The sequence below is a fragment of the Molossus molossus genome, unplaced genomic scaffold (assembly GCF_014108415.1).
Source record: "Molossus molossus isolate mMolMol1 unplaced genomic scaffold, mMolMol1.p scaffold_m16_p_8, whole genome shotgun sequence".
Taxonomy (NCBI): Eukaryota; Metazoa; Chordata; class Mammalia; order Chiroptera; family Molossidae; genus Molossus; species Molossus molossus.
In genome coordinates, this window is record NW_023425402.1 from 107,001,760 (window position 1) to 107,029,250 (window position 27,491).

Sequence of the window (27,491 nt, forward strand, 5' to 3'; positions counted from 1 at the left end):
GCGCTGTTAACACTCTTACAGGATTATTTATCAAGTTTGGTTAAGGAGCAGGGGGCATTAATGAAGCAGTATGTGCCTGTGATTTAATTGTACTACCCTCTACTTTCTAACAGTCTAATCATTACTAATAAGAATTCAGCCCTGGCCGGTTTGGCGCAGCGGTTAGAGCATCGGCCTGCGGTCCGGAGAGACCCGGGCTCGGTTCCCGCTAAGGGCACGTACTTCGGTTGCAGTTTGTCCCCGGCCCTGGTTGGTCATGCGGGTGGCAGCCACTCGATGTGTCCCTTTCACGTCGATGTTTCTCTCTCTCTCTCTTCCTCTCTCTCCCTCCCACTCTATCTGAACAAAAAATAGAAAAATGTCCTCGGGTGAGGATAAAAAAAAAAAAGAAAAAAAAAGAATTCATACTTATCCAGTGTAGCAGTCTACACTTCTTCCCTCTGTGGAGGTTTCATGAAAGTAAAATATGATAAGAATCTTAAGACTTCTAAGTTTATATTTTGTATGCATCCAATAAAATAATGGATTACACAACGCTTTGGAAACTATATAGAGCTGTTAAGAGGTTCCTGGTGGCTGAGTCGCATGGCCACATTTTTTTGGTAAGCGTTTTATATATGGTAATCCCGCTCCCTTCCTTTCTCTCTGCTCACCCCGCTCCCTGCGCCTCCTCCTCGTCTCTGTGTCTCAAAATCCAGCCTGTCCTTCCGTGCCCGGACACGGCCGCCTCCTCAAAAGCCTTTCCTGAGACAGGCCTGCCGCGGGACCACATCTCTCTCGTGACGTTTAAACACATTCCGCTCCGTGTCTGTTTCACATACCGCTGCACATAAGCTTCCAGCAAACCAGAGCCCCGCATGCCTCACAGTCTGCAGCAGTCTTGAATTAGTGAGTGAATGAACGAACGAACGAATGAACAAATGAATGAACGAACGGTCTTTTCATCATGCTTTGCCTGCCTGTGGTGCTCTCTCAGCTGCAGAATACACGATATGTACTTTGAATGCGGCAATACCTGGTGGGACAGAGGAGTCTCCCCTGGCTTACCAAAGTCACACAGGGTCAGGGAGGGGACACCGGCCTTTCTGGTGGGGGCATGTCCCACGACTCCCATCGTCCTGGCACCATGATGGCCATCTCGAGGGATTCTGCTTTCCAGTGTGGGGCAGGTGTGGATGCGGAAGAGCCCCGAGAAAGAGAAAGACTTGGCAGTGGGGAGCCCTTCAGGCTTTGTCTAGGCTGGGTGCCAACCTCTGGTTTAAGCATTCAGTTATCAAAATAATGGATATATGCCTTGTCTCCGCCTTCAGCTTGGATGCTCTGCAGTGACAGGGGTTCGAGCCTCTCTGCTCCCCAGAACAGACACACGAGGCATAGACAGAGAAGAGGTGCACTGTTTGCTGAGCGGCTGGCTTTGGAAGCCCGAAATCCCCCCCTTTCCCAACTGGTGGGTGGACAGGACCACAGGAGAGACCGCGAGTCACCTTACATCCTGGTGGCAGCATCTCTCTCCTGAACTCATCGGACCAGCGCTGGACCTTTGGCATGAATCGAGGCTCAAAAACAGCCAGATCCGCCCTGGCTGGTTTGGCCATGGACCAGAGAGTCCTGGGTTCTGTTCCCGCTAAGGGCACGTACCTCGGTTGCAGTTTGTACCCGGCCCCGGTTGGGGTCGTGTGTGGGTGGCAACCAGTTGATGTGTCTCCCTCACATTGATGTTTCTCTCTCTCTCTTCCCTCCTCTCTCCCTCCCGCTCTATCTGAAGATAGATGCAAAAGTGTCCTCGGGTGAGGATAAAAACAAAAACAAAAACAAACAAGAACAGCCAGATGCACCTCCATGCACAAAGCTGCACCCCTCCTTCCCGAAATGCCTGGTCAGTTCCAACATAATTAATGCCGGGGTAGCCATAGTCTATTTCCTGTTGTCTAGCCCAATCTGAGCCAAGAAAAAGACAGTCAAGGTGACACTCTGCTCTAGAACCTTTTCTCCTTTTCAAAACAAGCCTAATTTTAAGACCAAGAGGCATAATTCTTTTTCTTTACTTTAAATAATTTTTTATTTATCAATTACAGTTGACATACAATATATCAGCTTGAAGTGTACAATCCAGTGCTTACACTTTATGTAACTTACTAAGTGACCACCTTGGTAAATCTAGTACCCATCTGGCACCATGCATAGTTATTACAATATTATTGACTATAATTTCTATGCTCTACTTTATATCCTCATGACTATTTTGTAACTACGAATTTGGACTTCTTAATTCCTCACCTTTTTCATCCATCCCCACAATCCCCCTTCCCTCTGGCAGTCATCAAAATGTTCTCTGTGTTTATGACTCTGTTTCTGTTCTGCTCGTTCATTTATTTTGTTTTTTAGATTCCACATATAAGTGAAATCATATGGCATTTGTCTTTCTCTATCTGACTCATTTTGTCCAGCACAGTACCCTCCAGGTCCATCCAGATGGCAAGATTTCATTCCTTTTTCTTTTAAAAAAAAAAATATTGTTGAGAGTATTATAGATGTCCCCTCCCTTCACCCCCTGTTGCCCTTCCTCTGGTTCCCACCCCACCCCAGGCCTTCACCACCCTACTGTCTGTGTCCATGGGTGAAGCATATATGCATGTAAGTTCCTTGGTAAACCTCTTCCTGCTCCTCATTCTTTTTTATGGCTGAGTCATATTCCATTGTATATATGCACCATGTCTTCTTTATCCATTCATCTGTTGATGGACACTTAGGTTGCTTCCATGTCTTGGCTATTGTAAATAATGCTGCAATGAACATATGGATGCCTATGTCTTTTCAATGTAGTGTTTGGGTTTCTTGGGATAATTGTTGGGTTCTTTGTCTCTTGTTATATAGCCTTTGTTTCAAAATCCATTTCGTCTGGTATAAGTATCACTACCCCAGCTTTGGTTTGTTTCCATTTTCATGAAATCTTTTTCCATCCCTTTGCTTTCAGTCTATGTGTCTTTCAATCTGAAGTAAGTCTCTTGTAGACAGCGTATGTAAGGGTCTTGTTTTGTTATCCATTCAGCCTCCATATATCTTTGGATTGGAGCATGTAATCCATTTGCATTTAAAGTAATTGTTGATAGATATGTATTGCCATTTTATTATTCATATTTTTTATTTCTCCTTCATCTTAAAGAAGACTCTTTAACATTTCTTGTATTACTGGTTTGGTGGTGATGAACTCCCTTCGCTTTTTCTTGTCTGGGAAGCTCTTTATCTGTCCTTCCATTCTAAATAATAGTTTGGCTGGGTAATCTTGGTTGTAGGTCCTTGCTTTTTATCACTTTGAATATTTCATGCTAATCCCTTCTGGCCTGCAAAGTTTCTGTTGAGAAATCAGTTAACAATTTTATGGAAGCTTCCTTGTAGATAAATAAATAACTGTTTTTCTCTTGCTGCTTTTAAAATTCTCTCTTTTTCTTTGATCTCTGGCATTTAATGATGATGTGTCATGGATTGGGCCTCTCTGGGTTCACCTTGTTTGGGACTCTCTGTGCTTCCCGGACTTGTATGTCTGTTTCCGTTACCAGATTAGGAAAGTTTTCCCTCGTTATTTTTTCATAAAGGTTTTCAATCCCTAGCTCTCTGTCTTCTCCTTCTGGCACCCCCATGATTCAAATGGTGGCACGCTTGACGCTGTCTCAGAGGCTCCTTATACTATCCTCGTTTTTTTGGTTTCTGTTTTCTTTTTGCTGTTCTGATAAGTGATTTCTGCTTTGTTATCTTCCAAACTGCTTATTGGATTCTCTGCTCCAGCGACTCTAGTGTTGATTCCCTGTAATGTATTCTTCATTTCAGTTAATGTAGTCTTCATTTCTGACTGGTTCGTTTTTATGTTTTCTAGTTCTGTTATGTTTCCTATCTATTTGCTGACATTCCCACTAAGTTTATCTTCTTTTCCCCTAAGTTCATTGAGCATCCTTGGTACCAGTGATTTGAACTCTGTATCTGGTAGATTGCCTGTCTCTATTTTGTTTAATTTTTTTTTTCTGGAGTTTTATTCTTTACTTTGGGACATGTTTCTTTGTCTCCTCATTTTGGCTGCCTCCCTGTGTTTGTTTCTAAGTATCAGATAGAGGCGCTATGCCGCCCGGGCTTGGGAGAGTGGTCTTATATAGTAGGTGCCCTGCAGGGTCCGGTGGCACAGCCTCCTTGATAACCCCAGCTGGGATCCAGGTGCACCCCCTTGCAGCTGAGATGTCCCCTTGAGGCTGTGTATACCTTCCTGTTTTAGTTAAGCTTTGCTCGCTGCTGGGAGGATTTACCCCCAGGCTGACTGGCTGCAGGGCCTGGCTGTGATCAGCATGGAGGACCAGCTGTTCGGGGCCGACCCCACAGAGCTGAGCTTACTTCAGTGGGGCCCTGGTGCCTACTGCTTGTTTAAGAGATTTTAGGAAGACTGAAGCGTGAGCCAAGACAGGCCATTTGCGTAGAAAAGGAGCTGGAGTCTTGGGCCGATGTGGCTAATTTGGTTAGAACATTGTCCTGTACACCAAAAGGTGGCAGGAATAATTTCCAGTCAGGGCACTTGTCCAAGCTGCAGGCTCGCTCTCTCTCTCTCTTTCCTCTTCTCTCTCAAAATGAAGTGAAAATAAATGAATAAGTAAAACTACTTACTCCAAAACCAAAAAAAAAATAGAAAAGGAACTGGAAATGGCTTGGGTAGGCCCACATGTTTGGTGGATGGCGGTCTCAGGGAATCAGGGCCAACAGTGTTATGAGGTTGATGGAGATACTCAAATACGGTACCTGTCTGCAGGCTCAGTAGAGGGAGGGCTCAGCCAAGGAGCGACGGACTCGCCTGCACTTCTGTCTGAGAGAAAGCTGCCCCTCCAGCCCTTGCGCTGATGCCAGACGATTCAGTTCTCCCCATGTGTCCCCGTCCCCTTTTGAGTTGTTGCCTCACATTGAGCTCAGAGCAAGTGCATCTGAGTGAGTCCGTGATGGGCCCTTTAAGAGGAATGCCTGGGACTCCAGCAGCGTCTGTCTCCGTCAGCCTCAATCCCCTCTGGTTTCCACAGCCAGAAGTTATGGGGACTTCTCTTCTTGTCCTTGCACCCTTGGGCTGGGGGGAGCTGATGTGGGCTGGGACCCCTTGCTCCTCAGGGGGGACCTCTGCAGCTGAGATGGTCCTCCTGATTTTTACCCACCACCCCTGGGTGTGGGGCCAGCGGTTCCATGTCTCTGGCCCTCCAACCAGTCTCCATGTGGCTTCTTCTTTAAATCCTTAGTTGTAAGACTTTTGTTCAGCTGGGTTTCAGATGGTTCTGACTGATGGTTGTTCTGTAGTTTGATTGTCATTCTGAGGTGGTTTGGGGAGAATTCCAGTACTGCATTTATATACTCTGCCATCTTGAGCGGAACCCCAAGATGCTTACTTCTTCCACTCAAGCGTTTGCACCCCCTTCCCCCAAGCTGCTGGTTCCAGGAGCCAGGTGGAACTTGGGAGCAAGCTTCCGGAGAAAGAAAACCTGACTGCTGTGATCCCCGCACATTGTTGCATTATACCAACCGCAGAAACGATTGAAGTGGACGTGGGGCGGGACTCAGCGGCAGAAAACGATGAAGCAACTCACTTACCCGAAAGAGCTGGTTCCATGAAGTCTATGTCATTGTTAACGTGCATGTATTTAAAGGAAAATGACAAGGGTTTTAAAAATATCAAAACAGGCCCTGGCCGGTTTTGCTCAGTGGTTAGAGCGTCGGCCTGCGGTCCAGAGAGACCCGGGTTCGGTTCCCGCTAAGGGCACGTACCTCGGTTGCAGTTTGTCCCCAGCCCTGGTTGGTCGTGCGGGTGGCAGCCACTCGATGTGTTCCTTTCACATCAATGTTTCTCTTTCTCTCTCCCTCTTTCCTTCCCTCTCTCCTTCCCACTCTATCTGAACAAAAAATGGAAAAATGTCCTCGGGTGAGGATAAAAAAAAATATATCAAAACAAGAAAGTCTGGGATATTTGCTGCCTTATGCCTCTAACCAAGTAAAAGTACTTTAAGAATGATCTCACGCACTTGCTCAAATCAACAATGTATATTTTAGCAAGTTTTTAAAACTTCATTTTCCCCCCCCGAGGTTTTAGCAGTGGGGGACACTGGTGACAGCCACAGACCAGGGCTACTGGGATGCCGAAGTGGACAGACTCAGCAGTCAGACATTTCAATTGTGCCTCCTCCCCCCCTACTGACTGTTACATAACCACAGTGTCTCTGATCTCAGCCTGCTTGTGTAGAAGATGATGGTGATACTCGTGTCTACATCAGGGTGTGGCTGCTGGTGAAATGAGAGTGTGTGTACAAAGCCACTACATGTTAGGTGTCAATAAAAATCCCTTTCAGTCCCTAGATCCCTGCGCGAACCCCACCATAGCACGTGCAGTAAGGGGTCATCTGTGTATTTACTCACCCGAACATCTGGGTGCGTAGAGTCAAATGGCCGGATTCTCAAGGCCGCTGCCGTGCTGTCCTGCTTACCCAGTGTGCGTGTCCTTGGGACCACCCTCAGTGAGACTTCCTTACGAGGCCTTGAAACGGGGTCTTCATGAACTCCATCCACACGTTTTGTTTCAATAACTCCCAGTAATGATAATGAAAACAATTTGTTTTTGAGGTTCATTAAGAAGCAAATACTTTCTGTGTGGGGCCTTGTCCCGTCTAATCGTGACGTGGGCTCAGGTTCTGTGACTGACCCGACGGCGGTCCTGGATGATGTGGTCCTTGTGCCCTGGAGCCGGGAGACCCCGTGCCGCCCAGTCGGACCTGCCTTTCCGTCTTCCTTCCAACTCTCTCAACACCTGGGCAAGGACACACGGGGGCATCCTGCAGACCTCGGGAAGGCGGTGCTGGGCGGGGAGGGTGTGTGTGTGTGTGTGTGTGTGTGTGTGTGTGTGTGTGTGCTAGAAACACTATTCAGTTATAGAGGTAACAGCGTTGTATCTGCACTCTGCACTCTGCACTCTGGGTCAAATAATTATAAACGTCACAATCACAGCAGGGAACCGTTCGCGAAGCTTCGATCTCCGGGTGGAATGTAGTCGATACTCGTGTACCCCTGGACTCCCTGGAAGTCCCTACCACACACCCTGGCCGGGCTTTTCCCAGGATCAAGTGTTTTCTCAAGCCTCTGGCCCTGCTCCCCATCACTTAGACATTTTGTAAAAACAAATGTGCTGTCAAAGGCCATTTATTCTTGCTCCCACCTGCCAATCAAGGGGAAAGGAGAGAGGGGAGGGGAGCAGGGCGGAGGAGGGGGCAGCGCACAGGCTGCCCGGCAGCTTAGGTTTGCCGCCAAGATTGGCTTGTTTGGATCCGTTCACCATGTCTAACCTTCAGGTGATTCGTGGACGTGTCCTGACCATAGCTCCTGCTTTTCTTACTGCTTATTTATTGCTATGTTTCCCCTCGAAGACTTTTCATTGTAGGTCCACCCTCTCCTAACCTGGCAGAATTATTTCCCTGATGAGAGTGTCCTGGTGTTTCTAACACTCAGTCCACGTCCACAGAATCAGAAAAGATCCCAACAGGAAAGCACGGACCTTTAAGACGGTCTGTTCAGTGTCTCTGAATACGGCATGCAAACTAAAGGAAGGCTCAGAAGATTCTAGAATGATGTGTCGACATCAGAAAGGTGGTGAAAAGATGAGAATATGGCTTTTTAATCTTATCCACACCCGTGATGTTTTAGAAGTTTAAAAAAGGCGTGTTCCACTGGGAACATGCCAAAAGTTTCGATTCTGTAGCTACTTTTCAGCCTGGGGAAGCCGATCTGGAGGTAGCACCGTCCCTGGTGTCACGGGCTTGGCTGGCTGTCATGAGAGTGTGCTCTTCCGAGAGAAGACGGGCTTTGGCAGTGTGGAAGGTAGTACTCCATGTCCCGACTAGATTATGAAAACCTTTGGCTAGATTATGGAAACCTGTGGTTTCCAAGTGGAGAAAAAGTGTTACTAATAATTGTGCAAGACAGAAACTAAGATCTAGTAAGATGTAATGGGTTATTCTTCTCCTCCCAGAATTCCTCGTCAGGGATGCCTCCTGGACAGTAATACCTGTCGGGAAATCCTTGACCTCTCAAGATGGCAGGTTTCTGACAGGGATTGGGGTCGAGATGGCCCGAGAGAGAGCCCCGTAGTTAACAGCACACCACCTCACGCCCTCGCGTGGGACATGGGGCGGCTGGGGCTGGGGGCAGGGTCTGTCTTTCTTTCCAAAGAACAGATAGAGAAGGTCATGTGTTTACTGTCCTCAAAAGGGGTGGTTAAGCTCACTTCGAGAGTTATTATTAATTGTTATTATTATTGTTAATTATTTTGTTTTTAATAGTTTTCCTGTATTTGTTTCACCCAACCTACAATCAGATGGCATTCTTCCTGTTTTTCCACTGGATCTTACAGCCCAGAAAGCAGACGATGATCACTTTACATCTGAGAAAAATTCGAATAGTATCCCCTGGTCCTCTTTTCAAAATACCAAGCAAATGGGGTCAACTAATTTTTGCACCAGTGAAGTGCCCAAGTGTCTTGTTTCATGATAGTTCATTTGGTTCCTTCCTTTTCCCAAAACAAAGAATGATTAAAGGTAGCTACACTTTTTTGATGATTAGTTTTAAACCTTATAATGTTTCAAAGGATAAATCCTGCGTGGTTTTATTTTCCCCTTTAGTACTTAGAGTTGGTGCTTTTTTGTGCTAATTGTTGTGTGATTTCAAATACAGATCAGCCCCCGTGTACCACAGTACTTAGAATCGAAAAAATTAAGGAGCTGTGAGTCCTCCCGTGTACTTGTTATTGCTTTTGACGTGTATCTCATTATTGATTACCTGTGCACACTGATCATAGGTTCAAAAATACATCTGAAATGTACACACTGACCATTCTACCTGTTCTATTTTTTTCCATTGACAAAATGTTGTCATTTAAAAATATTTATCATGTCCTTTTAAGTGTCTCTACATCTCTTATTTCAGAAGATTGTTCTCATGTAAGGGATACAAAATAAATTCCAAGAAGACACCATGCTCACTTTAATTAATGTTGAGGCTAATCTAGACAGATCCTACATTTTATGTTTTTAAAGCTGGGGTTCAAAATTTTGTGGGGAAAATGGATTTCTATGGAATATGGAGGTCTGTGTAAGAGTTTTACAAAAGATTTTATAATCTACATAAATTAGCAAGTTGCTTTACATAATCTTTTTTTAAAACTTGTTTTCTAATAAGTTGGAATATTGGAAGGTTAAAACAACTAGAGTGTTTTTTTAAATTATAGTCTTTCACCCCAAATACATTTATATTGCTTGTAATGACTTGGCTGTATTGAAAACTCTTACAGATTTAGCATTCCTTTTGAAAGATAAAGCTTGGGTATATTTATATAATGGTAGGAAAAATTAAAACTACCTAATCCTTTGTCCAAAATAAATAATTGGTTCAATAATTATGGTCCCATATGCAATGGCCTAAATACAGACATTCATAGTGACAGTATAGAACAGGGAGTCATGAACTCATAATTATTTGCACACTCTATAGAATAGTAGAATATCATATATTCATACGTATACATGCATAGGTAAAAATCTAGAAGAGTATTCATATCAGGGTGGAATTTCAGGTCATTACAATATTTTTTCTTCTAATCTGTATGCAGTCAACATATTACTGAAACAAACATAATTTTTAAAAATTATGAGTAATGATCTTTCACAAATAATTTTTCTTCAGCTTTTCAACAGAATGATACAGAATGATAATGTTGTAGTAAATCAGATTTTCAAACAAAACAGAGACATGTCATCTGAAGTAACAAATTTTCTTGGGAGATAAACACAGTTGTGGAATTGAGACTGTTTGGGCAAATTCAGAATATGAGGTCACAACTGTGATGTTGAGCTTCTGGAGTTAACAAAGGGTTTTGATAGACAGGGCATCTCCCATCCAGTGCACACATGTTATCTAGGCCCCGAAGAATGAAGGAATAAGATGTTCCCAGGCAGAGAAGAGATGGGAAAAGGTGTGTCGAATAGAACAGCTCGAAAAGGTAAAAATGATTCACGTGATGTTGTGTCAGGGCACTGTGGGAAGGGCCCGGGAAGTTTATTTTGTCACAAGTAGGGAGCTGTTGAAGGTTTCAATCAAAGGAGGAATAACTTCATTTTCAAGGCAAAAGAATATTTTTATTTTTCAATTACAGTTTATATTCAATATTATTTTGTATTAGTTTCGGGCGTACAGCAGCATATAATCTACCAGGTCATCGCCTGATATTCCCAGTGCCCACCTGGCACCATACATAGCCATTACAGTGTTATTGACTATATTCCTTTTGCTGTACCTTACATCCCTACGACTATTTTGTAACTACCAATTTGTACTTCTTAATCCTTTTACCTTTTTCACCCAGCTCCCAACCCTCTCCCCTCTGACAATCAGTCTGTTCTCGTATCTATGAATCTCTTTCTGTTTTTTTTTATATTGTTCTTTAGATTCTACATGTAAGTAAAATCATATGGTATTTGTCTTTCTCTGACTTATTTCACTTAGTGTAATACCCTCTAGGTCTATCCATACTATATCACAAATGGTAAGATTTTATTCTTTTTCATGGCCAAGTAATATTCCATTGTATGTATGTACCACATTTTTTATTTGTTTGTCTATCAATGGACACTTGGGTTGCTTCCATATCTTGGCTGTTGTAATTAATGCTGCAATGAACATAGGGGTGCATATATCTTTTCAAAGTACTATTTTAAGTTTCTTCAGATAAATACCCAGAAGTGGAATTGCTGGGTCATATGGTAATTCTATTTTTAATTAATTGAGGAAGCCTCATATAGTTTTCCACAGTGGCTGCACCAGTCTGCATTCCCGCCAACAGTGCACGAGGGCTCCATTTTCTCCACACCCTCACCAGCACTTGTCTATGGATATATTGGTGATAGCCATTCTGACAGGTGTGAGGTATTACTCACTGTGGTTTTAATTTGCATTTCCATGATGATTAGTGATGTTGAGCATCCTTTCATGTGTCTCCTGACATCTGCATGTCTTCTTTGGAAAAGTGCCTATTCAGGTTCTTTACCCATTTTTTAGTCAGATTGTTTGGTGTTTTGTTTTTTTGTTTTTTGTTTTTGGTGTTAAATTGTATGAGTTTCTGATATATTTTGGATATTAACCGCTTATCAGATATAACATTGGTGAATATCTTCTTCCATTCAGTCTGTTTTCTTGGATTTTTTTTTTTTTTTTTTTTTTGCTGTGCAAAAACTTTTTAGTTTGATGTAGTTCCATATTTTTATTTTTATTTTTATTTTTATTTTTATTTTGTTTTCTTTTCCCTGAGGAGGTCTAGCGGAAAAAAATATTGCTAAGAGAAATGTCAGAAATTTTACAGGGCCAAAAATATTTTTTTAAAGACATTCTTTCAAATACCACATGTATGACCTGTTATTATCCTAAGGTAGGCTATTACCTGAGTAATGTCTCATAAAGACAGATGCTCAGCAGACACATTCTTGGAAATGTCCACTGTGAATCTTGATTTGGGGTATCAGGTGTTAGGGTTTATATCATAAAACAGGTTCCACAGAGGTCAACTGCTCTCTAGCCTGCAAGGCTGACCTGGGTCTCTAGGACTGAGGAAATGGACCAAATGAGAGTCAGATATTGTGCGTAACTTTACATGAACCCTGTTTCAGAGGGAACTTAGGTGCGTATATTATCTAAAACACTAATAGTTAAAAGTTATCCTACAATATCTTCAAGATTTAACATAAACTGACACATACATTTAATTAAGCTTAAGAAAGAAATCGTTCAGTGTAAATTTATTTTATTTTCTTAAGTTATTATTTTTTACAGCTGTTAAGAGTAATGAGAGAGACCCCTTGTCAGCAAAGAGATTACTGTAATGTTTCTATTCAGCCACCGTTTTCTGCCAGTCTTGAAAGCGGAACTGAAAAGTGAGTTAATGTGATGTGGAGGGGACAGGGGCAAAGAGAGCACCAGAAATACCTTACCTCTCAGATTCCAGCCTCCCACACGATGACAGTAATACTTGGTTCAATTATATTTCCAGTGAGATCAGTGAACAGAGAAAATCGTTTTAAATAGAAAATTCTGAAGGACTTATTTATATCAGTAGGAGCCATTTAATCTTCTGAATGAAATAAGACATTCATTTTAGAATTATTTTATAGTCTGAAAGCTCATTTTATGTGATTTTTAAATGTGGAAAGTTCAGTATTATAATGTAGATATTATGTTATGAGAACCAAAGTATACTAAATTCCAATTTTTTTTCATCCTCATCCTAGGACACTTTTGTATTTGTCTTCAGATAGAGCAGGAGGGAGAGAAGGGGGAAGAGAGAGAGAGAGAGAGAGAGAAACATCGACGTGAAAGGGACACATAGACTGGTTGCCACCACACAACCCCAACCGGGCCGGGGACAAACTGCAACCAAGGTACATGCCCTTAGCGGGAACCAAACCCAGGACTCTCTGGTCCACGGGCCGATGCTCTAACTGCTGAGCCAAACTGGCCAGGGCCTAAATTTCAATTTTATCTGACTTAATTTGTATTGAAAAAAAATAAAAAGTCAGATTCACCTTTTCACTTATTAACTGACTGCATTTCGCCACCCATGTACGTGCAGCTTGGGTGACAGAAAGCCAGAGCCCTTCCTGCTCATGACATCAGGAGCACGGCCTCACACTGGCAGGCCACCTGGAAATTAGGGAGTGAGAGTCCCCAGAAGCAGGGCAACCCCAGAAAGCACGAATCCTGGAATCTGAATATAACTTCTTCCCAAATCCCAGAGGTGACCACTGAAGGGCCAGGCTATACAAAGCACCTGCCAAGAAGCCAAAAAAATTGAGCAGCTTGAGTCCAGATAAGTTAACTTCCTGCCAGAACAAAAGCCTATAAGCATGAGAAGAGCGCAACAGGAATCAGAGAGCTGAAGTGACTATTATCTCCAGCTTTAAACCCTGTCCTTTGACATCTCAAGCCAATAAGACACACAAACAACAGGAAATGTGATCATGCCGGGGGAAGTGGGTGTTGGGCAGAGTGGCACGGGCGGCCCAAAGGGACTGACTCTAGTGGTCTTTAGGTGTTGGATTTCGTAGCCAATGAGTTCAAAACAGCTATAAATGCATGCATTCAACCAGTGAAACATGTTCAAAGAATTAAAGGAAAAATGGTCTTAATGAATAATAGAGAATGTCAACTGAGAAATAGAAACTTAATAATGGATATTCTAGAGCTGACAAGTACAATAAACAGATGACAAATTCACTAAATGGGCCCAGTAGCAGATTGGAAATGGCAGAAGGAAGAATAAGTGAACTTGAAGGTAGATCAATAGAAATGACCCAGTCCTGAGAAAGAAAAAAGATTTAGACACACAGCACCTCAGAGACCTGAAGGACAATCTCAGGGGTCTGGCACGCAAAATCCCACTTCTCCCTGTGTGGTCAGCTTCCAACCAGGGAGACGGCAGCAGGTGAGAGCTGCATTCTGCCTTGAACTCTCGCTAACCAGAACTGAATTCACCAGGAATAAGAGAGTAGAGGGCTTGCCTCTACCTAGAGAGGAATGCTTGATTTGTGTTTTTACATTTTTACTTCTTTCCTACATTTCATGGGAAACTCAGTATCACTGAAAAACTTCTAAGAAGCCAATCTCCACACCCCACCCTTGCTCATCTCTGATTCCCCACTATTGATTCCCCCACAATGGTTTCCAACATGATTGTCAGCAGGAGCACCCACCGCACCCACCGCACCCACCCTGTTCCACCTTTTGATAGACAGTGTATTCCATCCGGAGACTCCTTCTCTTCGCCACGTTCGTTTGACTTCACTCCGTGAATCTCTTTCCCACCATTTGGATACATGGTTTTACATTCAGTATAGAATGTCTTTGTTTTTCCAAAGTGGGTGCAGTTCTACGTTTTTCTAAGACACATAAAAATAATACATACTCCATGCAAAGGAAACCCTAAAAAAGTATGAAAACAAAATCACCTGTCATCCAATCACTTGACACTTTTAAATTGCCTTAATGGGTGCTCTTTTCTTTCTTTTTTTTTTTTTTAATTGCCTAACTTATTTTATAAAATAAAAATCACAAATCATAAGTAACATACACAATGTCTCTTTCACCATTTAAGTAAGATACTTTGATTTTATTTAAATATTCTCATGTTTTCAAGGTAACAGTATCTGAGAATGAGGCATACAGTGGTGGGCAAAAATAGGTTTACAGTTGTGAGTATACCAAACACAATTCTGGTATTATTATTTATTAATCACTGTACTGTTTATTCGTATACCTACTTTTGCCCACCCCTGCATATATTCTGTAGTGCTACAAAATTGGGTGCTCTTTTCTTCTGATATTTACATGAATATATTTAAATACAGATTTTTTTTACATCTGTGGACTCATATGCCTTGTTTTATAACCTAATTTTTAAATCTATTAAAATGTGGATTTCTTTACATATCAGTAAATATAGACCAATAGCTGACTTTCAGTTACTCGGAAGAAAAAGCTGAATCCAAAGGTAAGGACAGCAGGGTGGGGAAAGGGTGTTTTTGGGGAGAGTCAACAAAAAGAAACAGACTCTCACCTTAGAACATGGTGATCAGAGGGCAAGTGTTTGCAGAACGATGGGACCTCTGCTCTCTGCCACCTGCCATTCATGTCACATCTTCCTCCCACTTACAGAATTCCTCTGGTCTTTAGACATTCTTGGTTATTTAGAGAAACTGTAAACATTGTAAGAAGAGTAACTGCATGTCTTCATTACAGAGAAACAATGTGGCTTGAACTTCTAAGATCTGAAGGTACATCAGGGAGGGCATAAGTTAATAAACGACAAGGCATTATTATTACTAAAGTAGACTTAGTTTCACCTTATTTATTACCTTTGACCTTTTTATATTGAAGATATTTTGCTGCTCTGGTTTTAAGAATAATTTAGAAATCAAAATTTTAAAACATGTCTAACAGGAACTTGCCAGCATTTATCATTACAACTCAAAATCATGTAATGTCTATTTGGATTTTAACAGCCATGAAGAGCTAAGAAAAGCCCTTGGTTGGAAACCCTTCAAAAGTATCTAATTAGGCAAGAGTTGTACTTTCTGCAAAATGAAGCAATGTAATTCTTTCAGCATTACAAAACCAATTGTTTGAGTCTTTTATCAGATTTGCTTTCTGCTCATGCCAAGGAGTAATTCTCTTTGTATAAAAGTGACTTTGGGCCCTGGCCAGTTTGGCTCAGCGGTTAGAGTGTCGGCCTGCGGTCCAGAGAAACCCCGGTTCAGTTCCCGCTAAGGACGCGCTTGGTTGCAGTTTGTCCCCGGCCCTGGTTGGTTGTGCGGGTGGCAGCCACTTGATGTGTCCCTTTCACATCGATGTTTCTCTCTCTCTCCCTCCCACTCTATCTGAACAAAAAATGGAAAAATATCCTTGGATGAGGATAAAAAACAATAATAATAAAAACGACTTTGGAATTAAGGAAGAACAGAATAGATACGCATGGATTTATAAGCATTTAAAAATAATTCTTAAAATCTTAGCATGTGTACCCTTCAGAAATGATGTCTTACTTGTTCTAGAGAGATTGCCTTGGGAAAAAGACATGAACATGTGTGTCTTTGATTCAGACTTAGGTGTATTTGACAAGAGATCGTTTTCAGTCTCCCTGGGAACTACAAGTTTCTAGTACTTTATTTTAGGAAAAAGGCAGCTGGGATGCTCATTGGCCTTGGTGTCTGCTGACGTCTCTAAACAAGAAAGACATATTGCAGACCCAGAGCTGTTGTGACAGCAAGCAGAGAGCTCAGAGCTGGTTAGGAAGCACCGGTCCAGAGGCAGGAGTCAAAACCAGGCCTGTGAGCTTTGTGACTGCGGTGTTGGTTCCCCAGGGAAACCGTGTGTGTATGCATGTGTGTGTGTGTGCTCATTTCCTTACAGGTACATAATTTAAATTAGTTTATTTTGCATACTTAAGGGATGGCAGGTTCCCAGTCACAAAATTAGAAGCCAGGCTAGGTATTTCAAACAGGAAGGGATTTAATAAAAGGGTTTGTGTTGCAGCTGTTTTGGAAGAGCTAGAAAGCAAGGAGGGGAGGGATCTGGAGGGACAGTCCTAGCAGAAGCCCCTGACCACTCCACAGCATTCCAGAGCCTGTGGCCTGTTCTCCCTTTGCCCCCGGGTGGTGGGAGTGGTGACAAGCACTGGCTGACTCCTGCAGCCACCGACCACTGTTGTCATTGCCACGGCTGGAGCTGGAGCTGTGGCCATAGCCAGAAGAGGAACCCCCAGGACCTCCGTCTTGCCTTCTGATGTGGCACTAGCCACCCCTCCCCCTGCTGGCAGAACCTAAACAGAACCCTGCTGGCAAAGGATTCTGGGAAATGTAGTTTTTAATTTTTTTTTTTTTTTTAATCCTCACTCGAGGACATTTTTTTTATTTTTTGTTCAGATAGAGTGGGAGGAAGAGAGAGAGAGAGAGAAACATCGATGTGAAAGGGACACATCGAGTGGCTGCCACCCGCACGACTCAACCAGGGCCGGGGACAAACTACAACCGAGGTACATGCCCTTAGCGGGAACCGAACCCGGGTCTCTCCGGACCGCAGGCCAACGCTCTAACCGCTGAGCCAAACCGACCAGGGCAGAAAATGTAGTTTTCATACCTCCAGCTCCTGGGACGTGGAACAAAGCACAGAGGGCAGGGGGTAGGTGGCCCTCACAATACTTCAGGTGGCATCATAGTGCTTTAGAAAATATTAACTTATAGCAGTTTAACCTTTTAGACATTTATTGTTAATTTTATTTTAATGTGAAGTATGAAAAATTCATTTTGACAAATGTCTCTTGTGGCAGTGAAAAGATAATTGGTTTTTTAAAATATGTTTTTATTGATTTTTTAGAGAGAGAGGGGAAGGAAGTGAGAGAGAGAAACATCGATATGAGAGAGAAACATCCGTCAGCTGCCTCCTGCATGTTCCCTACTGGGGATCAAGCCCACACCCTGGGCATGTACTCTGATCAGGAATCAAAACAGGACCTCGAAGTCCGTGAGATGACACTTAATCCACTGAGCCACACCAGCTGGGCTGTGGTTGTTTTTAACCCTCACCCAAGGATATTTTTTCCAATGATTTTCAGAGAGAGTGGAAGGAAGGAAGGGAGGGAGGGAGAGAGAAACATTGATGTGAGAGAGATACATTGATTTGTTGCCTCCTGCACACACCCCTTATCAGTCGGGGTGGGGATTGAACCTGCAACCCAGCTACTTATCCTTGACTGAGAATCAAACCCATGACCCTTCAGTTTGAGAGCCGAGGCTCTAACCACTGAGCACACCAGCCAGGGCAAGATAACCAGTTTTATGTTAAAGAATATTTTGTAGGTTCAAAGAATATTTGGGGACATTTTAATTCACACAACTTAAAAGCAGCTGAACAAATGCGTTAAAGTGATAGCTCTTGCTAGGCCTTCCTGTGTTATCTGTGAAAAGCATACCTGTGTACCTAGCCAACCCAATGATCTGAAATACAGCCCGGAGGAAGCACATTCTACACTTTGGGTATTTATATCTGACACTGGCTGGTATTTCTCTCCAGCAAAATGTTTTCTCTAGCAGTGAGAGCGCCTGTTTGTTTTCTGAGATGTTATGTACTTTTATTCTAGTTTAATCCCGGTGGGAAATTATTTCAGATAAATAATCATCTGCAAGTTGATATTAAGAAAGTGAGCAAGTTAATGACCCGTATGACTTAACTAAACAACTTTTTGTGAGTCTGGTGGTTGCCTTTTCTTTCCTTACAGCAAGATTGTAGGCAGACTTCCCTGGCGTGTTGGTTAATAGAAAGGGAACACTAATTCTGATGATAAGATCATTATGGGAACCTGATGTGTATCTCGGAAGGAAGCAGAGTGATTGAGTAACATTGCTGTAACAACTCTCTCCATGCCCCTTCATTGTTTTATACAGACAAGGTTTCTTGGCACATAAATTTTATAAAAAATGAAAAATAAGAATGGAATTGATAACCTGTTCTAGTACTAAATAATCTTCATCTACAGGTTACATAAATTAACGGGGATATGCCAGGCTTGCTCAACATTCTTCTAAAAATGGAGAGTGCATTTCCAACCACATTTCACTCCTATATAATAATTCTTTTCAAAATCATTGTATCTTGCCCTGGCCGGGTGGCTCAGTTGGTTGGAGCATCGTCCCATACACTGGTCAAGGCGCAGATGAGAGGCAACTGATCCATGTTTCTCTCTCACATTGATGTTTCGTTGTCTCTCTCTCTCTCTCCTCCTCTCTCTAAAATCGGTAAACATATCCTCGGGTGAGGATTAAAAACATTTATTGTATCTTATGTTTTTAAATCAATTATGGTCTAAAAGTAACTATAATTATAACCTAATCAGAAAACATTTTGCTGTTTAGAGGCTACATTTTTAAATAGAAAAAATTTTAATTAAATGTTAGTTTATCTACATAATTTATTATACCCCAAAGTATGGTGAGGTAAATAAATAAACATTATCATTGTTCATTTATGATGTTGATTTATTTACCTCACCATTGTTAACACACGAAACATTAAGTTTTAAGGATGTGAGAAAGAAAAGAATTCAGAGGAAAAGACTTGAAGGTAAATTTTAGAGAATTGAAGAACTTGCTCTTACTGGGTGATGTAGGTGTCAAAGGGCTGTGGTATTTTGACTCTGTTGGAAACAGTTGAAGGGATGACATAACAGTATTTATAGCATACTAGAAATTATACTCTTGGCTGTCACTGAAAGTGACAGGGAAAATATTTCTGAAGTCAAGGTAAAAGGATGCATGTGATAGATTTTTAAATGTTATTTAGGGTGTATATGAGCAAACATGTTTGAAGATCACCGATCTACACGAAGGATCAGAGCAGGTGTTTTGAGGGTAAGCGTCGCCACATATCTTCTGTGTGTTTCTTTATTTTCCAGTTTGACCTCGTGTGTGTCAATGCTTGGATGCTGGACCTCACGCAAGCCATCCTAAACCTGGGCTTCCTAGCCGGCGCGTTCACCTTGGGCTATGCAGCAGACAGGTAGGCGTCCACGTGACAACCCCTTGACATCACTGTGGCACGGCATGTCTGTGTGGAGGTGAAATGTTTCATTTAACTATTAGGAAAACATTCTTATTAAATGCAAAAAACAATGTTGATGCCTCTACTCCTGACATTCACACTGGTTTGATTGGACTGATTCTTTCCCTCTTAAACTGTGTCCCCTTTCTCCGTGAACCGTACACACGGGTGGCTGCTCCCGGTAGGTGTGACGTGTGCAGGGGAGACCCAGGCCAGCGGGGCGGTGGCGAACTCACTGGCTCATTGAGTTGCAGGACAGTCCCTTTCAAACCCGTTTCATTTAATTTTTAAAAACCTTTGCATTTTATTCTACAGATTTAAAACTCTACAAAGAAAAGTTTTTTTTAATTAATTTATTTTTGTGACAGATATTTCTCCTCTTTCCTCCACTGATTCCCCCCCGTCCCCATCCCTCCCCACCCTGTCCCCAGCTTTGTTGTCCATGTCCACTGTTCATGCATACATGCATATAAGTTCTGTGGTTTATCTCTCCCCCACAACCCCCGTTTCTGGGGATTGTCAGTCTGTACCTGGAAAATATTATTCTAAGAGAAACAAGCCAAACAGAGAAAGACAAGTATCATATGATCTCACTTATTTGTGGAATATAATGAACATAATAGTCTGAGTAATGGGGCAGTCCCAGAGACGTGGAAGTGGGGTACAGAAAAGTTTTTTGTTTTTTTTAAATTATTAAAGGTCTTATCTATTTAACATTCATAAATATACCAGTTAACAGCAGGCACACTGCGTGTATATATTTAAGATGGTCCATCATGCTTTCTCTTCAGATGTTTACATTTCAGACGTTATTAGTGTTAGCTGTATTCATATTTAGCTATTTCTTTATCTCAATTCTACCTCTCAAAATACTTGTAATAATTTAATAATTCTCTCTGGACCCATTAGGACAAGTTTGGGACACTCTGGCTTAACATTGCTTCAGTCACTTTGCCTAGCCTTGGGGGGTCCTTGTGGCCATGCTGGCAGTGGGCGGTGCTAAGGGTACCTGTTAGAAACCTGCTGACAGCAATTAATGGGCTAATTCGAGACAATAAACCACTCCAAATCCCGTAGCCAGTTGATGATCTGAGCTCGACCAGTCCTGGACTTCAATATGGGCAAAACCCTCGGTCTTTTTTCTGACCCTTCGCCCATCTCTTAGGTTTCTGTTGCTGTCCCCCATAACCTTCTTCTGCATGTGACTTTCTCCTTAATCTGTGTCCGATGCTCACTTCCTGTATTTTATATGTCTTTCTCCCATTTCTACTACTAGCCCTTTCAATTCATCTCTTCTTTCTTAATTGCCCCAACGTAGCACTTCCTTCCTGCCTGGCTATGATTTGGAATTGAGTTAATCTTTTTAGGATGTGTTTCTTTAATTTCCTTGTTACTCTTCTTAGTTGAAACATTAGCTTTTGCTTCTTCTGCATGCTCCTCTTGCACAATCCATAAACATGTCTTCAGACTAAAGTGATTACTAAAGAAGATACAATGTTCCCAACTATGTTCTAGGAGTAGAGGCGGCTGTCCTCAGAGATGTCTTGGTCCTTGGGAGAAGCCAGACTCAGGAATAATTCGGCCTCACGACATGTCAGCCATCTCCAGCTCCTTCTCTTCTTTATATCCTTGAGGGGAAGGATAGGAAACAATGTAATAGGCCCAACCATTGTGGCTCAGTGGCTGAGCGTCAACCCATGCACCAAGAGGTTCGATTCCCAGTCAGGGCACATGCCCAGGTTGTGGACCCGATCCCCAGTGGGGGCATGCAGGAGGCGGCCAGTCGATGTTCTCTCTCATCGATGTTTTTATCTCTCCTTCTCCCTTCCTCTCTCTCTAAAATCAATAAAGAAAAAAATTTTTTTTAAAGAAACAATATAATGGGCCGCATGTCTGTGAGAAGGCCCTGGAGGAGGGGTGAGTGAATTAAAAAACTGAGGCTACTTATTTTTTTAATATTAATTTGTGTGCAGATGGTTTTCTCCAAGTAATGAACTTTTAAAAAAAATTATCTTTATTTCTTTATTGATTTTAGAGAGAGAAGAAGGGAGAGGGAGAGATAAAAACATCGATGAGAGAGAACATCGCTAGGTCGCCTCCTGCATGCCCCCCACTGGGGACTTGGCCTACAACCTGGGCATGTGCCCTGTCTGGGAATGGAACCAGCGACCTCCCGGTGCAGGGTCAACACTCAACCACTGAGCCACACTAGCCAAGCAAACTGAGGATACTTCTCTCTTCACTCTGCCGACTGAAGCAAGACAATGTTGTACATGTGAATTTGGTGGAAATTTCTAGGGGAAGATGTTGTCAAATCTTTTAAATGTCACTGACAACAAACTCACCAGCCAATAATGTGGCACAACCATACTGAACCATTTAAAATCAGATTTGCAGGGTTTTTTGCACACGATACCGTTCCCTTTCCCTAAACTATTTAATCGTGTTATGTAAATGGTGAAAATAAAGTACAGAACTTCAGGACAACTCACATAGGTTTGGACTTTACCAAGAGTGTTCCCATTAGCATCTCATTGGATCCGCTCTCTCCTTTCCCACACAGGTACGGCAGGATCGTCATCTACTTGATATCCTGTTTCGGGGTGGGCGTCACCGGCGTGGTGGTGGCGCTTGCTCCCAACTTCCCCGTGTTTGTGGTCTTCCGCTTCCTACAAGGCGTGTTTGGAAAGGGGACATGGATGACTTGCTACGTGATCGGTAAGACCTGGCTGCACCGCCCCGTCTGATTGAGAACCAGGGGCAGGTGGGTGCGGTGTGGGCTGGTCAGCCCTCCTGGTGCCAGCTGGCTGAGGCTGTAGTGGCAGCTCTTTCTGCAAAGATTCTGACTCTTTAGTCATTGAAATGCCACCTTACTTTGGGGACCAAGTATGGAACATCACAAAGTTCTGGAGTGACCACTCTCTAGCAGTGCCATACTGTTATCGCATGTTTTTTGTTTGTTTGTTTTTGGTTTTTTTTGCTCTGTTTTATTAGAGATTCATTTTTATTAAAATTTCAATAGTTCCTTGAAACAGTTTAAACGAATTTTCTGTGTCTTTCTGCGACATCACTGAGCTGACACTCCGGTGTTCTGTTCCTTCCGTCCGAGTGGAGCTTTCGCCACGCCGGAGACGCGAGCGGACCGTGAGGAGCTGCTTTGGGAACTTGCTGTCCTCCGTGACTAGGCAGTTTGACCTTCTGGGTGTGAAAGAAAGAAAGAAAGATGTCCCTGGGGAAGCCCGGCCTGCTCCCTTTGGCTCTGTTTGCACTGGTGTCTGGACCAGTCACCTACTCTCGGAGTCACGGTGGATTTGGGACCAGGGACCTTGGCATGCTCCTCTTTGATTATCGCTCCAGGTCTTTGGGGTCCCACTCTCTCCTGTTGTGCTGGGCGATTCCTCCCCAGGCAGACCCTTTGCAGACCCTTTGAGGGTCTGTTCATGGGTGAGAAAGGAGAGTGTTGGGAAGGTTGGCTGTCGCTGGCTGGGGTAGGAGGGATAACTTTGAAATATGAAGCATTTTAAAGGAGACCCAAGTCTAGTGAGTTTTAAAAGTTGTGACCTTTGGGCAAGAAGAAGGTAGCATATCCCAGGCTGATCAGAACAGCATTAGTGACAGATAGACACTGACTAGTGGGAGGGCAGGAGAGGAGAGGGAGCCGGCAATGAACCTCCCCCGTGATGTGTAAAGAAACAGCGCACACGTGAAGAGCCCAGCGCTGTCGTTTGATAGAAACTCGCTTGTGATGATGAAAAATGTGTGGAGTCTACTATTCATAAGCAATCTCCTAAAGAGACTGTAATACTGCTGCAGTCCAGCTGCAGCCGAATCCTGGGGGCCCGCAGGTGGTGAGGCGTCGGCGCTGGGTGACGGATGACTACACAGGGAAGTGTGACACTGTTCCGATTTAGTACCAGTTTCTGTGTGCTTATATATTTTCTTTTTTGGCATGAGTTTAACATTTGAGGTTGAAGAAGCAGGGAGTTTCATTCCATAGTACCAGGATGTTAGTTTCATTTTTTTATCAGAATTAATTTATAACTTTTTGTGTTTGTAGATTCAAAGAAGGGGGTAGAGTAACCTGTAAGGTGAGACAGAGTTTTCTATAGGCCCTTTGTCTGAGGTTAATAGTTGACCCTTATTTAAAATCTAGTTCTGGGTTTTTAGATCAGCTAGTTTTTGATTTACCTCCCTAACTAACTCAGGACAACATTTCTTATAAAACCTATTCAATTGCAATGATTGAGATTTCTTCTGTTCCCTTGTGCGTAAACACCAAGGGGGACCTTGGCATGCCAAACGTTCCATGAAAGCAAGCTCGCGTAAGGAACGTGGAGTCCGTCTTTGTTAACTATTCTTATTCTATCTCTATTATATGCTCCTATAAGGGTAAGGGAGGGTCAGGAATCCTTTGGATACTTCTAGCCCCTCTAGGTGCGTACCATAGTTTTCCTATTATCCAATAAGCTATATAAGGAAACCCTTGAGCAGTGGGTAGGGGTCGATACAATTTTCTTTTATCCTCTTGAAATACTCTTCCTATCTGGGGAGGAGGCACAGGAGTATAAGGTGCCTCCATTAGTTCTACCTGTCACAATCCATCCATGAATTGTTTATTAGGGACTCCCGGGGGAAAATTTTTTACCTAATTGAATTAGTAAATTTTTAACACAGTCTGGACATGCAGTGGTGACTGTTTCAGAGGAAGCTGGAGTTTCTTCAGAATTTAACTGAAGAGGCATGATTTCAGATATCTTGTTTGTTATTCCCAGGTTAGTCATATAGTAGAATAATAATTCCCAATATTATAACTCCCGTAACACCAATTAATCCCACCCCATGCCACGTCCTCCTCCTAGAAGATGCATCCTTGAAGCTTTCTTCTCCATATCCGGGCTTTGTCAGACAATATGGTTGGAAGAGGATGCGGCATAATATGCTATTATTAGAGAGCAATGGTAGAATCTAGCCAGTTTATTGTATTTATGTTTTCATAATTACTGTGACCTTCCGAAGTAGATGTCACTGAGGCACCTAAAAGGAGCACCCACATTCCTTGCATACCCAGAGGAGTGCCAGGCTGGGGGTGTAGGAGAAGCAGGAAACCTTGTGGGTGACGGGCAGAGGCGTGTAGAGCACAGTGTTCAGTTATCTAGGGCGCACACCTCACGCTAGCTCGCGAGGAAGCCTGGGATCCGGGGCAGTTCTGTGGTCCTCTGGCCACGTGGATGGATGGAACAGGTGCAACATGTCTGTGTGTTTATTTCGGAGCCTGTCTGGAGGTTCCCAGACGTCTGTGTTTGTTTTCCTTCAGTGACAGAAATCGTCGGTTCGAAGCAAAGGAGGATTGTGGGGATCGTGATTCAGATGTTTTTCACCCTTGGGATCATAATTCTCCCTGGAATCGCCTACTTTATCCCCAACTGGCAGGGAATCCAGCTGGCCATAACGCTGCCCAACTTTCTCTTCCTCCTTTATTACTGGTAATGTGGTTTCCGTCATTATCGAATGTGTTCTTGCTCCTCAAGGATGTAGAGGCTACGCTTCTAGGCCAGCGTGGACACAAAAACAGTGAAGGAGCTATTCTGCCATCTCCAGAATGGTGGTGGGCTTTGAGAAGTTCCAGGGAATTTGAAAATTTATAGATTATTTACTGATTATTTGACTAACAGTTGTTATTAAAGTAAACTAATAAAATATCAAAACAAAATTCTAAATAGAGTATTCATTGTAGTTTATTTCATAATATCTTCATGAAAACTACGAGGCAAAAAAAAAAACAACAAAAAACAAAAACAAATCTGCCAGTATTTCAACACAAAATAAATCCAATGAAATTGGTGTACTTCTCTGTGTAGTCTTTAAGCAAATTAATATTGCTCAGAAATTCTCTGAGGAATAAGAAAATGTTAAGAGCATGAGGAAAGCAATCAGAAGGGCACAGGTATGTACATTTGACTGTTAATGCAGTGAATGTATTTTACCATTCCTCTGATTTTAATATATGGTCGAATCAGTTTGCATAATTTGGGTCCTTAACCGTTTCCTGAATGCTCACTAAATACCCGTTCTTTTCATGTGTGTAATTGGGGGTTCTGCGTTCTAGAATGGCCTGGTCTGGCGAGAGCCATGGAATATTTCATTACTCGTATTATGCGCAGCGCTCCAGTTATCAAGTGAGCGTTTTCCCTCCCATAATAAACTTGCAAAGACCATCTGTGTTTTTGAGAGCCTCTTCTACACTTGGAGATTCTCCTAACTTTGTGTCTAATTACAAAATCCATTTTGATAGGGAAACTCAAGTCATTAAAGTTCAGGTGGTGAAATTCCCACTCATAACTCAAAAATGCTTTCTTCCTGGCAGGGTGGTCCCCGAGTCTCCCCGCTGGCTGATTACGCGGAAGGAAGGAGATAAAGCACTAAAAATTCTAAGGAGCATCGCCGAGTGCAATGGGAAATATCTCTCGCCCAATTACTCAGAGGTACTTTCTTTACCACCTGTAACAGATATTGTTAGAGTGGGTGACTGTCATTTAGGCCCGTGTTGTCAGTCATCTGACGGAGTGACGTTAGTTTGGCTGTGAACAAGGGGAGCCTTGGAAGAGTCTGGGGGGCACTGAAGAAGAAAGGGCCGTGAAGTTGTGACAGCGTGGGCGCTGAGGCTCACGGTCACTCAGTCCACGCGTCTGTAGTGCACCAGGTTCCCGGAATACTTGGCCTGCTCCGGCCCATTGTATCTAATCATCCATTCATCATCATTGAGCAAACTGCAAACATTTTCTTGACATTCAGTTTAGTCTAAAGATTTGTCTTTAAATTTAGTCTCGGAAGTACTATGTGTTTGAACCAGAGCTTGAACGAGAATGTAATTTTCAGCCTTTGGACTAACATACACGAGCTGCCCTGCCTCCGCTCCCTCCTTGCTCCCTCCCTCCCTCCTTTCCTCCCTCTCTCCTTCCCTCCCTCCCTTCCTTCCCTGCCTCCAGCAAAGGCTTTCGGTGCCTCTGTATCACTGCTGTAAGAGAACTGGGAGCAGGGAGGTGTTAGAAGCTCATCGTTTGTCCTTTGGAAGATCTGACATGCAGTTGAAGACATACACATACATCGGAAGCAACCCCCGAACAATAGAGAATAGATGTAAGAACAGGTGACCAGGCTTTAGCCACAAAGCCTTCGGTGAATACAGAACCACGGAAGGGTTGTTGTAGAAGGAGCGCTAGAGAAGAATTTTGGGAAAGTGTGAGTCTTTGAGATAAACCTTTCAGAGTATGAGGTTGCTAACATCGTTTTCTCCGTAAGCATTCCACTTGTTCTGAGAAAAATCGAGGTCTTGCTGGTTTTTGTGTGACCCTCCAGCCCCCCAGGAAGCTGCAAGCAATGGCCTCTTTGTCTGCACAGGTCCCAGTGACCAGTTGTCCCTGCTGGAAGTAGATTAAGGGTGGACCTTGAAGGTTACAGATCATAAAGTACATGGTAAAGATAAAACATAATCCACTTTAGCCACTAAGACTAGTTGACCCTTGGTGTTCTCTGAGCACAGTAGCTGTGTATTCCTTTTGGGGGAAAATACCCCCCTGCCTCCTCAGCGTCTCCCATCAGTTCGCGACCGGTCTTTACAGCTGGATCATGGGTATGGTCATTTGTACTCAGTTTTATGGGGCAGATGAATATTCTCGCTATTCGTTCAGCAGTATCCTGAGGACAATGCACTTGCTGTTCCAGAGCTAAGCATAGGTGAGACTAGGTTAGGTTCCAAGAACGTAGAAAAAATAGTTGTGTGCTGCTGGCTTATGAGATAAACACAGTCATCGGGCATGTCCGGTGTTCTCATGAGTACTCCCAAGAGGCCAGAGGATGGTTCCCAGAGCAGCTGCTGTTACATGTCCTGAGAGTGTCCACTTCAGCACCACTCCCTGGGACACACTGACCCGCCTCCAGTTCATGAGCACCCTGGAGACCCCTCCACAGGGAGGTCCGCCGACACTCTCCATGGTGCTGCCTGCACAAGATCAGAGCTCGGGACCCAGTGGCTTCCAAGACTCTGCACTCTGTTTTGACAGATAATCTCTGTTTGAAAGCCAGGCTGGAAGCCAGACCCCCGCTTCCCTCCGGAAGTCACCCGAGGCATTCCAGGTACCACCGTCACACTCTGCTACGAAAGCCAAGCTTGAGTGTTTTGTTTTTGTTATTCGAGTGAATTTCCACTTTCTTCTTCTTCTTCTTTTTTAATTTTATGATGGGAAATTGCAAACATAGTCAGAGAGACAAAAAGACGTCGCGAATCTCTTGATGCACATCCT

At 43.2% G+C, this 27,491-nt stretch overlaps 1 protein-coding gene across 1 annotated transcript in view; it reads left to right on the plus strand.

Annotated features, from left to right (window-relative positions):
• Positions 1-27,491, plus strand: part of SLC22A3 (solute carrier family 22 member 3) — a 95,769-nt gene that overhangs the window by 25,640 nt on the left and 42,638 nt on the right. Inside the window, exons 2-5 of the mRNA XM_036248564.1 lie at positions 19,046-19,149; positions 21,755-21,909; positions 24,506-24,674; positions 25,556-25,673. Coding sequence (XP_036104457.1) covers positions 19,046-19,149; positions 21,755-21,909; positions 24,506-24,674; positions 25,556-25,673 — 546 coding nt within the window. The remainder of the gene's footprint in view (positions 1-19,045; positions 19,150-21,754; positions 21,910-24,505; positions 24,675-25,555; positions 25,674-27,491) is intronic.